Raw genomic sequence first — 13694 nt, 5'->3', positions numbered from 1 at the left:
CCTCCCTTCTGCTGTAACTCTGCCCAGATTCTTCCTCCTTCATACTATGACATGAGCTCCTTCTAGCACCATCTCCAAAAATAAACAGAAAACAACATGACACTCTATAGTGTTCTTCAGTCCCCAACTATTTTCACATGCTTTCCTGAGCCTTATGTGATTTGTGTCTTTGGTAGCCTTCATGGATTTCTTTCCAGTACTTTAACTTCCCTTTAAGCTTGAATTTCTGACACCAATGAAGTCTTTTGCCAAGGAGTTTCAGACCCACAAACACTTACATGAAGAACCTCCTCCTTCCGTTTTAATTTCAGTCCTATATAAAACCACCCCTCATTCTCATATTTGAGTAAACTGAACAGTCTGTCCCTACTCAATCTCTCCACACCATTCAGACACTTCCCTCCCTTATCTTCTAATCATTAATACACTCATCTGCATGCAGCTGTAAGATTAAGAAAACACTTCCAAAAATCACTTTTAGGCTTCTGGGGTATATCTCTTTTCCAAGGATCTCAAGCATTCTAGCCCATTCCCATTAACATTAAATAAATTACAAGCTTCAAATTTACAAGTTGCTTTTGAAAATCTATTGTGTATTTTAAATGTTCCTACTCACGGACTTTCATTTTCCACCCCACTTCATCTAATCTTCATTAGCCTACAGGTTTCTCAGAGCTGCAACTCTTATTGCTACACTTCTAACCTTGCGTTAACATCAGAAAAATTTCAGGCTCCATTACCAACCACACAATCTCAGTACACATGCTAACTTTAAAAAAGAGATTTCTCTTAAAAGACGGATTTAAGTTTCTCTGCCGTCCTGAAGAAAGCAGCACTGTGGTAAAGCCTTTACATGTTCTTTAAACAGGTGCTCAGCTCCCAACATGATTTGATTTTGTTAATTTCCACTGCAACCTCTCAAACATTTAGAACCACCACCCTCACACAGAAGAAAAAAAAAAAAAAAAAAAAAAAAAAAAATCAATGTTGGTAGGATTCCATTCTAAAGAAATGCTTTTGAGAATAAATTTTGCACTATAGAAAGATTTCCCTGATGGACTTATCCTTGGAGTACCGAATTTTTCCATCCCCTTGAACAGACATATCCAACAAGATAAGATAGTTCTGAATTAAGGGGAGGGTGAGGAGGTAACAATGGTTACAACTGAAAATGAACCTATCTCTCAGAAGCAAGGCAAACTAAAAAGTGGCAAAAAAAGAATTAGTTTTGAATTGCTGCACATAAGGCAGATCTGCTCCAAATAATGAAGTCACTACATGCAACCACCTTGGAATTAATCTATTTGAGTCAAAATCTGGCTAAAATAAAATGAAGACTTTATAAACTTATGCTACTTAATTTCTATATTAAAACTGACACAAACCAACACATCTCCTACCTATTCCTCCAGGTAAACCAGAGCTCTGACATAGAAAGCCTTGAATTAGTCAGAGAGTCTTAGAAAACATATCTTGTCTCATGAGTGTACCAAAATGTTTAACGTTTGTTAAAGCTGACCCTGACCCCTACCCCATTTCTTAAATAAGCCCAGAATTAGGACTCAAAATTTAATGAAGCTGGCTGTTCCCTATATCCTCTGAACTGCATGCAGGATAGATCCCTGCCAATCCATTTCACAGAAAAAGAATCATGTTTTAAACCTCAGAGATGCAACTCATTTGTGACAAGCCAACTTCCTTGTTTCCAACAAGTAACCATCTTGATGGTAACAGGAGATATATGTAGTGCCACGAAGTCAGGTGATGTCGATTTTCACAAAGCCTTGACTATCTATTCACTACATTAAACAGATAAATATACCATGTTTGGAAAAAGCATGCTAAAACCCAGAAGTCACTCAAAACACTATTAACTCTATCTGTGGCTTTGGCCAGAAATTCAACTAAAATTCTACTCTTATGTTCGCAGAGAAAATATGAAGTAAAATTTAATTCCTGTTGCTGTAAGAATGCTCTGCAGAATTCCAAAGCTAAAATGTTATCTGCTCTCAAGAAGTGCTCCTGTCCAGTTCACAAATCTTCAGGAGTTACATACTGGCCTACTATCAATCTGCCTTACACATGAGGCTAAGGTGCAATGTAACACTTAGCAACTCAGGTTGACAACCATTAGCTGAAAAAATATGAAGTGTTCTACCACTACCATGACTGTAAATTAACTACGGAAGTCTGAAATACAAAATTAAATTCCAGACCAGATGGATCTGTTCTGATAAATAAATAAATAAATAAAAACCCCATCTCTTCAAGAGTGTCTCTCTTCAGTAGCACTTATAACAGCTCTTCAACCCTGGGCTTTGATATACCTCAGAACACCAAAATGGATCAAAGAACAGCTACAGACCATTTTAAAAAAAGTGTCTTCAACACATGGCAAGGCTATTAGCAAAAGTTCCCTTACTGTCAGAAGAAAGTGAAAGAAAAAATGGAAGATCTTAGGTTAAAGAATGATCTGAAAGGCACATACTGCCAAAGTATAGTGTTAGAAATAGCTAGCCCACACTATCTCTGGTACACTAACAGGACAGTCTGCAAACACAAAACCGCAAAGAATGCATCCATGTTGGATTGAGTCATCTTTTCCGACACTCTTCTGCAGTGTTCACATAACTCTTCTGCTTGTTTCAGTTTTATCTACCATTTATTCACCAAAGCAGCTCCCTGAAGCACTGGATTCTGAACACTTTAACAGGTGCTGGTTGGTATAAAGGCCATATTAAGCATCCACAGTGAGACTAACCAGGACTGGCACCTTGCAACCGAAACTAAGTCTGTCTCAAAAATGTATCTTGTACGCTTGTATGCTTGTATCAATGTATCAAAATTGTACGCTTGAAACCACAAAACTCAGTGAACTATAATGCTGATGAGCCACCACTTTAGTGAAGAAATTCTAGAATTTTACCTTGGGAGGCAGTAAGCAAGTTATCTTCACTCAGGTTAACTCTGGTAATCAAAGCCATCATAGCTCTATTCACCTTCTCCAGGTCTACCTCCTGGCATTGGAAATTGAGCTCCCATGAAGATTGCTAGAAACATGCCCATCAGTGTCATGCTCATCTATACCTCTTCCCTAGAGCTGAGATGTATTTGCTGTCTTAGACACACAAGCATAAGGGATTTCACCTATATCCCACTACAAATGTATAGTCTATTGATGCATCTGAAAATCTTACATCAGGCTTTCACTTTCTACAGGCTAGCTCTGCTATGAATGGAAACATCATTTAACAGAAGGTTTTGAGAAAGTGAACATCAGTAGGTTAAAATCCCACAACAATTACCAGCACTAAACAGTTTCTTTTTTTACTAAAGTTCTTTAACAACAATTCAAATAACGATCTGACTCAATTGCTTTTCAATTACATTAGTTTATACATATACAGCAGAATATGAGTCTCAGCACCTTCCAAAAAATCCCTGGGACATTTCCTATATCATGACATGCTCACACCTTCACAAAAGAAGTTAAATGACTTCTCTGTAAACATCTGACAAGCTCTCACGGTTGAAGGTAGTAACACAGCTGTAAAGTCACTTTTTGAATTGTCCTTTCAGACAACACAAAAATAATATAATCCATAAAAGGCATGTTGTACAACAAGCACTTCATCTTAAAATACATTAACCTTCTGTTATGCAAAAGTTAAACTAAGTGTTCAACACTGCACTGTCACCTGATTCTCCTGGTGAATTTTACCAAGGTTTAAGAACTGCTGTGTTTCCTTTTCAAAGACAGGAATGAGACTGCCTACAGAATGTGCATATTTGAGGGTCCAAGTGAGTTTGGAGGCTAGTAGACGAAAGAAATGCAGCATACAGCCACTGCTGGGAAAGAGGCCATCAGCATCAAATTACCACAGGCATGTGAGAAACTTGGTCACAAGCCAAGGAAACCCTTCTGAAATAATTACTCTGCAGAAGCTTCCCACTGTAGTTGGTATATCCTGAATTATCTGAACACGTGAAACAAACCAACTCCTTTCATTGCCTCGCCTGGCTGGTACAATGCCAAGATGAATATAAATCCACAGCAATAACAGTCTTAGGATAGAAAAAATACACCACACCAAAGTATTTAAAAGCAGAATGGTGAAACATAGGCAGGTTCAGGTAAGATGCGAGGACACAAGTGGTACAGCAATAAATTAATACAGATTTGTACACACTGCATTCTTTCAAGACTAGTATTAGGGAGTCAACTAGTCAGGCTGGACTACACAATCTAAACGTGACTATTTTAAGTGAGAGATTCTGGCATTGCTCATAAAATTACCTATAGTCAGGAGCAACAGATAAATCATTATGCAATAAATACATCTCTCTAACTTGACTTAACTTACATTCACCTGAAGTGTTGCCTGCTGTTGATCTCCAAGCCTTTCTGTATAGATGAGAAGATTCATGTGGGTAAGTGGGAAGCACAAGCACCTCTGTCTTAAGTATCTCACTGGCCTCCCCAAGAACACCTGCTAACCAGTGAAATCAGTAAGCTATAGTTTTATTTTAAATGTTTCTTTTTAAAAGAAAACCAAATCTATTTATTCTCTCAGGTGTATCACATTGGCCAATGATGCTATACCACCAATACGTAGAATAATCTACAACCACCAATAAAGAAAGATTTCTTCTCTACTACGTAGTACTGAAAAACTGCACTACATAGTAGAGAAAATAATTGTTTTAAATCAGGAACTTTCTTCCTGAAATCCACTTCACATCTGCAGAGCAATATATTTCCACTACTTTTGGTTGTGGTTCTCCTCCAAATCAGAGTATTAGAGTAATTCAGATGTAGTATAACTTGCAAATCTGGTTTTAATGTTGCTAGATCTTCTCAATTTGCCTACAAAGAGCCTCTAACTTCCAATTTTCAGCAGCACTGAGCAACTGCCAGAACAGCCACTAGCTTCAGAAAAACATACTGCATCAATGCCAACAGCTATAATGACTGACAACATAAACAATAATGCTATGTCCCAGCAGCAGCAGTAGACAAACAGCCATAAATAATTAAAAATAGTCACTTCTTATACCACTGAACAACTTCAACACCTGGAAAACAACAGAAAGTTCAACCATAATAAACTGGAACAACATGTAAACTGGCAGGGCTGAGTGCTAAAATGTCCCTCTGTGGCAGCCCAGATGTACACAACTGTTACAGAACTTTAGCTGTCTTAAAGACAATATACAATGGCTCTGCTAACCTGGATAAGCTTTGCAGTGAAGACACAGTGTAACACAGGTGGGGCAACAGATGACAGCCAAAACAAAGAGGTCAAGTGATTACAGAGGGCAGGTTCAACGTCAGTTTCCAAGACTGACTTATCTATGAGATGCCATGACAGGCTCTGAGGAAACAGATACTTGAATCTGAAATTAGGTTTAAAGATACAACACAACGACTATTAAAATATCATGAGGTTGTAAATACCTAACAAGTGACAGTGCTGGACCTGGAAAAGCTAACAGAAAATTAGTTGACGGGAAAAGTAGTACAGAAAAATTACTGGAGTTAAAATTAAAAAGTCCCATACTACCAAACTCAAACACTTAGCAATTTTACTTTTCTTGCTTTATAGAAGGAACATGAAAAATTTTACTTTTTAAAAAGAACATGCTTTAAACCAGTACAGCAAATACCACATGAAGACTACTGAACAAGCACCTACTATTCATCCTTGAAGGTTGATGCTTTGAATTATGGAATTGAAATTTTAAATTTCAAAGCACACAAACAACAAACCCCTACAGCTGCAGGGTATCCTGAAACCAGAGGTTAAGAGATGTATGCAACAGAACATCCGTTTTACAAAGAATATGTCTTAACAGTCTTCATCTCAGAAAAGCCTCTTCAAGGGGGCTAGCTCCTAAGGTTTCCTCAGTGGCTGCAGGCTTACAAAACAAAATTGCATGTGTGATGCCACTACTTAGTTAAAAACAAAACAAACAAACAAAAACCCAACAACAAACAAATCAACCCTTTAAGTCAGCCCTTTTATAGACACACAAAATTAAACAGTTTTAACAGGTCCACTAGTTGCATTTTGGGAATGACTGATGTATTTACATTACAGTTAATTAATTAGTACTACTTAAGTACTTAAATACTGAGTAAGCTTACAACTAGCAAGTATGTAACTATTTAACTTCAAGTGTTACATTTCATACATCTGAAATCTAGCTGGAACAGGATCTTTTTCCTCAGCGCACACTTTTCAAGCCTTGCTAAGCTTTCCCTAACTTTAACTCAAAAGTCTCTGTAAAACAGGCTATGGAGCAACATTATCACAGAACTTAATTCACAGCAGTTACTTTGAAGCAATCATGAAGGTGACATATCACAAGAAAAAAATACTTTCCTAGAATAAAAATCCAAACGGCATGATAATCTCATTTTAATAAGACATTTACTACAAATGAAGAATACCCTCCCCACCAATTTATTTATTCCATAAGTCAAATATGAAATTCAAAAGAACACAAACTAATGATTAGCATAAGCCAGTGCTAATACAGGCTGCAGTCTACAGGCGAGATACTATCCTCACAGTCTCCTTTCTGCCAACACCAGCTTTCCATCAGGAAACTCATCTATTTCAAACTAATTATTGGGTTTTCATCAGCAGCACAGCACAAGATACTGTCAGCAAAAAAAAGCATCAGAAATATTTTAAGACATAGCTAACCAACAGCAGACTGGAAAAGGAGCTGTTCTGTTGTCATTGTAGACCTCTGTTTATCTGTCAAAACAGGAGAAATCTTTGTTATTTCATTACAGTTGTAATTTAAGTTAAATTCTACTTATCTTTTCTCATCATTTTACTCATCAGTGAACGAAAGATCAATGAATGACAATCTATTCTCTATCAATCACAATAAAAGATGGTGGGGAAAAGAAAATCCACCACTATATACACTAAAATGTGGAGTATCTTGAGTTACACCTGAGTGGTTTTGCACAGATGCATAATTAGGAATACTTAATACCACAAGCTCTGCCACAGCCCCACCCTTGTGGCAACCATTCACCCATGCATTTTTCATTAGCACGTATCTGGGGTCAGTCATCAAACAGAATGTCCCTATACTCAGTCTCTTGAAGCATATAATCTGCAACTCCTGATCTAATTTCATCAAACTGTTGGCTATATAAGATGACATCCTTTCCTTATATATTTGTGCATCTGGCCAATTCAGAGCTATCTGAAGAGTACTTTCACAATACCATCAATTCTAGAATACATTACACTAGCTTTCCTCCATTTTTTTATTCTTTCTAAGAATGACCCTATGAATTCTACATGCCAGTACTTTAGGAACTACATATTAAAGTTATGGTAGTATTAGGGGAAAAGCATATATGCATGCTCCTTCAATAATCAGAGTTACATCAACTCTATTGATGCAACCTTAGCAACACTGGAATTCAGCGAGACAAATCCAGTGTAACCACTCCAAGTTATGACAAAGATGTGCAAGCTCTGACTGTTCTCCAAGTTTACACCTAAATGCAAGAGATCACCAAGAAAATCAGTGAAAGTTCAACTGTAGATGAAGGTTTATGAAACAGATTATTTGTAGAGTGCCCTAACATAGGCCCTGAACACAATCAATTAATCCAAGTAAACAGGAAGGGACTAAAATTTTATGTTGCCCAAGTTATACTCGCATTTGAAAAGCTGCCTCTTCACCTCTAACATAATACAAAGACAATGACTATTTTAAAAATTAAAGAATCAGAACCAAATATGTAGAAACAAAAGAGCTGTGATCCTAGTACTTGTTCTCATGAATAACTAAAGATGTCTTCAAAAAGGTTCATGCAAGCTGATCTGATGCAAGTGATCTTTTTATTTAGCCAGAGAAAATGCAGTATCACACTGTACTGTGTTCAACTTGGTTATACAATATTCCATGAGCCCAAAAGGGAGTAGGCTGGAAGGAAGGTCTGGAGACAGGGGTGACAATGAAAAATGAATACAATGAAAGGAAATAAAATTTGGAACGGCAAAGTTCATTTTCAGTTTTAAGACAGTACTGACTAGCAATAGCAGCAGACAGTGCCAATAATTTTTATGTCCATATTCCCCAGAGATAATTTTTCTCTCATGTAGGAGGGAAATCATGTCTCTATGATTCGGCTGGTGGGCAAGTCAGAAACCTTAAAACTTACTCTATGACCTTATTGCCAGCATTCTACTTTGTGATGTTTTATGCAAGTCACTTCACCACAACATACTGTTTTTCCTTCTCATTTTCCACATGCTGACTGCTTAGAACACTAAATCAACCCCTTTGGGGAATAGGAACCACATTACAATTATATGCTGCAATTAGCAAAAAGTTAGTACTGGGCCAATGTAAGCTAACATTTATAAAGCTCAGGTACTATTTATCAGAGATGGAAAATCAAAACATACCCTGTGTATATTAACTATGCCAGCTTCAAAATGCAGTGGAAGAGGAACATAGGAAAAAAGCACTAGGCTTAAAAGCACAGAAGGAAAGGTGCAGGACCCTGAAATCACCTAAGTTGCTCCTACCTGACACAGATTATCAACAGCTTCTACACACCCTTGAAGGTTGGCTTCCAAAGCAGTCACTAGAAAAATCTTACTCTGAAGAAGCAAAGGCTGGATAACAACTTCAACAAACTGAAGAGGAAAACAATTATAGCAGCTATACTCATCCAAAGCTCAAAACAGGCTTAAAAGTGGAAGCCAGACATTGAAAGCTGGCAGAAAGCAAAGCATTCCCATGAGTTCTTAAGAAGATTGTTACCCTTACCACTCAAAGCCACCTTAGAACATGTATGCCATATTTCATAGAATCATAGAATGGTTAGGGTTGGAAAGACCATCTAGTTCCAACACACATGCAATAGGCATAGACACCTTCCACTAGACCATGTCACCCAGGGCCCTGTCCAAACCTGGCCTTAAACACTGCCAGGGATGGAGCATTTACCACTTATTTGGGCAACCTGTTCCAGTGCTTCACCACCCTCACAGTAAAGAACTTCTTCCTCATATCTAACCTGATTAAATCCCTGTTTAAGTTTCAAACATTTCATTTTTCCAATTAGTCAAACAGCACAACAGGCAAATTAAGCTAATATTGAAGTTAAGGACTGACCATTAATATTACAGATTATTATAAACTGGTATTGTGCATTTTAATTAAGGTGAGCAACCAAAACTCTGGCTTTGTTCCAATTAGCTTAAGATACCTTTCTGATATCATCCAAAACACCAAACATTCGAGCTGGCTGTTTAGAAGGCCCAGAAACATAAAATGTTTCAGATGCAGATGTTCTCAGAACAAGAAAGCATGCTTGCAACAAACATAGTGAAAATGACCCACATGAAAACCAAGTTCATGGGAACATCTCTCCATATTATATTGTACAGTTTATTATTACTTCATATGCAAGATATTTAAGGGTAGCTCATCTACTATGATGTTATGCCTCCTAACCAAGAGATCACTGTGATCCAGCCATGCACTCCTTGTATTCCATTACATATAATTTCTGCAAGTCAGCTATTCCTCTTAGTTTTGAGAGACTGAGTGGTTCCTCTTTCTTAAGTCCTGTAACAGCTTAGTCCTGTTTTTCCTCTCCACTTGAAAACCTAGCCTTCTACTTTCCCTGTTAAAGAGCCACATATTAATGGAGCTCCAAAGGAAACTACCGTAAAACCATAACACTTCCTAGAGCAAAGCAGAATTCTAGCAAGAGACTTCTTTTTCTTAGATGAGACAACTGAAGATCATATAATTTTCCAGTCAGGTCAAATAAACTTTCACATGCCATTTCTGCCTTTCAGTCCCTAAACCTATAGGTGCAAGTTCTTTCCTATTAAAATGAAAGCCAAATAAGAATCTAGATCTGCACACTCAACATCAGATACTCAATACAACTTAAAAAATACACATTTCTGTTATGCTAACATTTGTATTAACCATCTGGCAAAAACAGGAAGTAAAACTCACTTTGGACATACTAAATTGTTTTTTCCCCAGAATATTCCCATCCTCAGCTGCCCTACAAGAACAGTCGCTGGCATAAGCGGACAAAGCCCACCGTGTCAGGAAACTCAAGCGGTATTACAGCTAACCATCATTACAGATGACGAAATACAAGGCCTAAGAAGGGTGAGCTTGAAAAGCCGTAACTACCAGTACTAAAACAAAAAGCCTTAAGCCCTGTGCTTGCCTCCTTCCTTCCCTTTTCCCACTTTCCATTAAAAAGAAAAAAAAAAAAGGAGTAAAACACCAGAAGCGGCCTCCTCAGAGGCATCTCACTGAAGGCGGAATGGGAGGGAGAAAACAAGCCAGGGGAGCGGAGAAAAAAGAGGGAGGAGAAGCACCTCCCATCCCCCAGTCACGAAGAAACTGAGACGCGGGGCTCAACATTTGCCCCAGTAGCTCCGCTTTCCCCAGCTACTGGGGCGTGCAGGCCCTCCCTCCTCCCCGCCTCGACAGACCGAGGAGCCCTGCCGCAGCAGCCACACACTTGAGAGTGGCCTCCTCCCGCCGCACCGCCTCCCAAACCCGCTGCCCCCGAGGAAGGCCGCACCTGGCACCCAAGGGCGGAGAAAGGCCCAGCAGGGTGACTGCGCCAGTGCCAGGCTCACCTTTGCGCAGCTCCCGCTCCCACACGCTGACGATGAGCGCCGAGTGCTTGCGGTGGTGGATGAGCCACAGGCTCAGGGTCTGCACGCTCTGCTGCGAGTTGCTCAGCTCCGACAGCTTTCGCTCCAGCGCCGCTTCTGAGAACGCCGACATAGCCGGGCCCAGCTCGGCTCCGCTCTACTCAGCCTCGCTTCTGCCGCCGCCCCTACCGGCCCGGGTCGGCCGCACTCAGTCTCCGCCTCTACACCCCAGCAGGGGAGGAGCCGGACGAGCCCCGGCCCTTCCCGCCTCGTCTCGCCGGCCGCTACTCCCGCGCTCCCCCGCAGCCCGCCGCTAACAAAATGGCGACAGCCGAGCCTCCCGGAGTGCCGCCCTACCCCGCTCCGCTCCGCCCCTCCCCTCTTCTCCTCATTCCCCACTTCCGGCAGAGGCCTACAATGAGGCGGAGCGAGGACCGAGGAGGTGGATGTTAGAGCGGGTGCGGCCTGTCGCGTCTCTTCGAACAGCCTCCGAATGGCCCCAGCGGTGCGACCCTTAGGTCCGCTCTGCCTGAGGGAGCTGGGCGGCGGCTGGACTGTGGTTTGCTTGGTGGACCCCTTAGCTCCCCAGCCGAGATCCCTTCTGGTGGCTGCGCTCCTGAAAGCTGGTGAGGGTCAGCCGAGTCTTAACCAAGTGACTTCAGAGAGGTTTCTCAGTGAACTGTTGGGGGCCCTAGGACATGCAGAGCAGAAGCAGGCTTAGGAGCCATTGGTGCAAAGCTGCAGGTATACCAACATGTTGCTCTGGGAAATAACATAAAAAAACCAGACGTAAGTAAGTCCCCAAGGCAGTCCAGGCCTGCCAGTTTCTGCCGAATGCCATAGCAGGTTAAGAACTCTGACACTGGGTGTGTGGTATTTCATATTTGCAGGTGGATGTGTACTCCACAAATGTGCCTGGCCACATTTTTAAAAGCCTTTATTTTATTTCTCATTTATGGCATTGACAGTATCATGACAGTTCCACTGTTCAATGACAAGATTATGTGCAAAAATACTTCTCAGTTGTTTCAAACATGCTCACTCAAAGCTCTGTTGAATCCTTGCTACGCCTGCTGTTTCGGCAGTACCAAGGAAAAACGGTGCTCTGCTCACCTTTCCATTCTCTCATAGATTTTGACTTGTATCATCTTAAGTAATTTTTCAAGCTGAATGATCCAAGTTAGTTCTTAGATGGAAGGTACTGTATGCTGCTTAGCATGAGAGCATTTCTAGTATTTATGTGAGCATTTCTAGTATTTATGTAAGCATTTCTGAGGAACAGCCTCATGCTCACAGGCCTTTGTTCTCATGGGGGACATCAACCACCCTGACATCTGTTGAAGAGATGGTACAGCCAGGTACAAGCAATCCAGGAGGTTCCTCAATTGTGTGGAAGACAACTTCCTTCTGCAAGGAATAGAGGAGCAAGCAAGGAGAGGTGCCATGCTTGACCTTGTGCTCACCAACAGGGAAGGGCTCGTTGGAAATGTGACGCTCCAGGGCAGCCTTGGATGCAGCGATCATGAGATGGTCAAGTTCGAGATCCTCAGGACAGTGCGAAGAGCATGCAGCAAACTCACTGCCCTGGACTTCAAGACAGCAGACTTTGGCCTCTTCAGGAACCTGCTTCAGAAGGTTCCATGGGATATAGCCGTAGAGGGCAGGGGGGCCCAAGACTCTTGGTTGATATTCAAGGATCACCTGCTACAAGCTCAGGAGTGTTGCATCCCAACTAGAAGGAAGTGCAGCAGGAGGGCCAGGAGACCTCCTTGGATGGATAAGGAGCTCCTGAGGAAAATTCAAATGAAAAAAGAGGCTTATAAAAGGTGGAAGCAAGGGCAGGTGGCCTGGGAAGAATACAGGGATGTTGCCCGGGAAGCTAGGGACCACGTTAGGAAAGCTAAGGCCCAGTTAGACTTAAACTTGGCTAGGGATGTTAATGGTAACAGGGACCTTTAGGTACATTGCAAATAAAAGACAGACTAGGGACAACGTGGGCCCCCTCCGTAAGCTATCAGGAGAACTGGCTACCCTGGATTTGGAGAAGGCTGAGGTTCTGAATGACTTCTTTGCTTCGATCTTCACTGGCAAAGTCTCTGACCACACCACCCAAGTCTTGGAAGGCAGATGCAGGGACTGTGAGAATGAAGACCCTAGGTGCACTGTAGGAGAGGATCTGGTTCAAAACCATCTTAAGAACATGAATGTGCGCAAGTCCATGGGACCTGATGAAATCCATCTGCGGGTCCTGAAGGACCTGGTGAATGAAGTTGCTGAGCCACTGTCCATCATATTTGAAAAATCATGTCAGTCAGGTGAAGTTCCTGACAACTGGAAAAAAAATGTAACCCCCATTTTCAAGAAGGGATGAATGAATGACCCAGGGAATTACAGACCAGTCAGTCTCACCTCTGTGCCTGGCAAAATCTTGGAGCAGATTCTCCTGGAAGGCATGCTAAGGCACGTGAAAAACAACAAGGTGCTTGGTGACAGCCAGCATGGCTTCACTAAGGGGAAATCCTGCCTGACCAATTTGGTGGCCTCCTATGATGGAGCTACAGAACTGATGGACAGGGGTAGAGCACTTGGTATCATCTACCTGGACTTGTTCAAAGCGTTTGACACTGTCCCACACGACATCCTTGTCTCTAAATTGGAGAGACATCAATTTGATGGATGGACCACTTGGTGGATAAAGAAGTGCCTGGATGGCCGCACACAAAGAGTTGTGGTCAATGGCTCAGTGTCCAGGTGGAGACCAGTAATGAGTGGTGTCCTTCAGGGATCGGTGTTGGGACCGGCCTTGTTCAACATCTTTGTTGGTGACATGGACAGTGGGATTGAGTGCGCCCTCAACAAGTTTGTCGATGACACCAAGCTGTGTGGTTCGGTTGATAACGCTGGAGGGAAGGAATGCCATCCAGAGGGACCTTGACACGCTTGTGACGTGGGCAGATGCCAACCTCATGAAGTTTAACCATGCCAAGTGCAACGTCCTACACCTGGGTCGGA

The 13694-nt window shown here is 41.5% G+C and overlaps 1 protein-coding gene across 2 annotated transcripts in view; it reads right to left on the bottom strand.

Moving 5' to 3' along the window:
* RPRD1A (regulation of nuclear pre-mRNA domain containing 1A) overlaps positions 1-11055 on the bottom strand; it is a 42348-nt gene extending 31293 nt beyond the window's left edge. The window contains exon 1 of one of the 2 annotated variants that reach the window (XM_062610958.1): positions 10665-11055. In XM_062610958.1, the coding sequence (XP_062466942.1) occupies positions 10665-10815 (151 nt within the window). In that variant the 5' untranslated portion in view covers positions 10816-11055. The remainder of the gene's footprint in view (positions 1-10664) is intronic. The other variant, XM_062610957.1, reaches the window with a different exon arrangement.
* Positions 11056-13694: the final 2639 nt, after the last annotated feature.

Source organism: Pezoporus occidentalis, unplaced genomic scaffold (assembly GCF_034315485.1).
Source record: "Pezoporus occidentalis ecotype Australia unplaced genomic scaffold, CSIRO_AGI_Poc_V1 ctg15, whole genome shotgun sequence".
NCBI lineage: Eukaryota > Metazoa > Chordata > Aves > Psittaciformes > Psittacidae > Pezoporus > Pezoporus occidentalis.
This window is presented reverse-complemented; position numbering and strand designations above follow the sequence as displayed.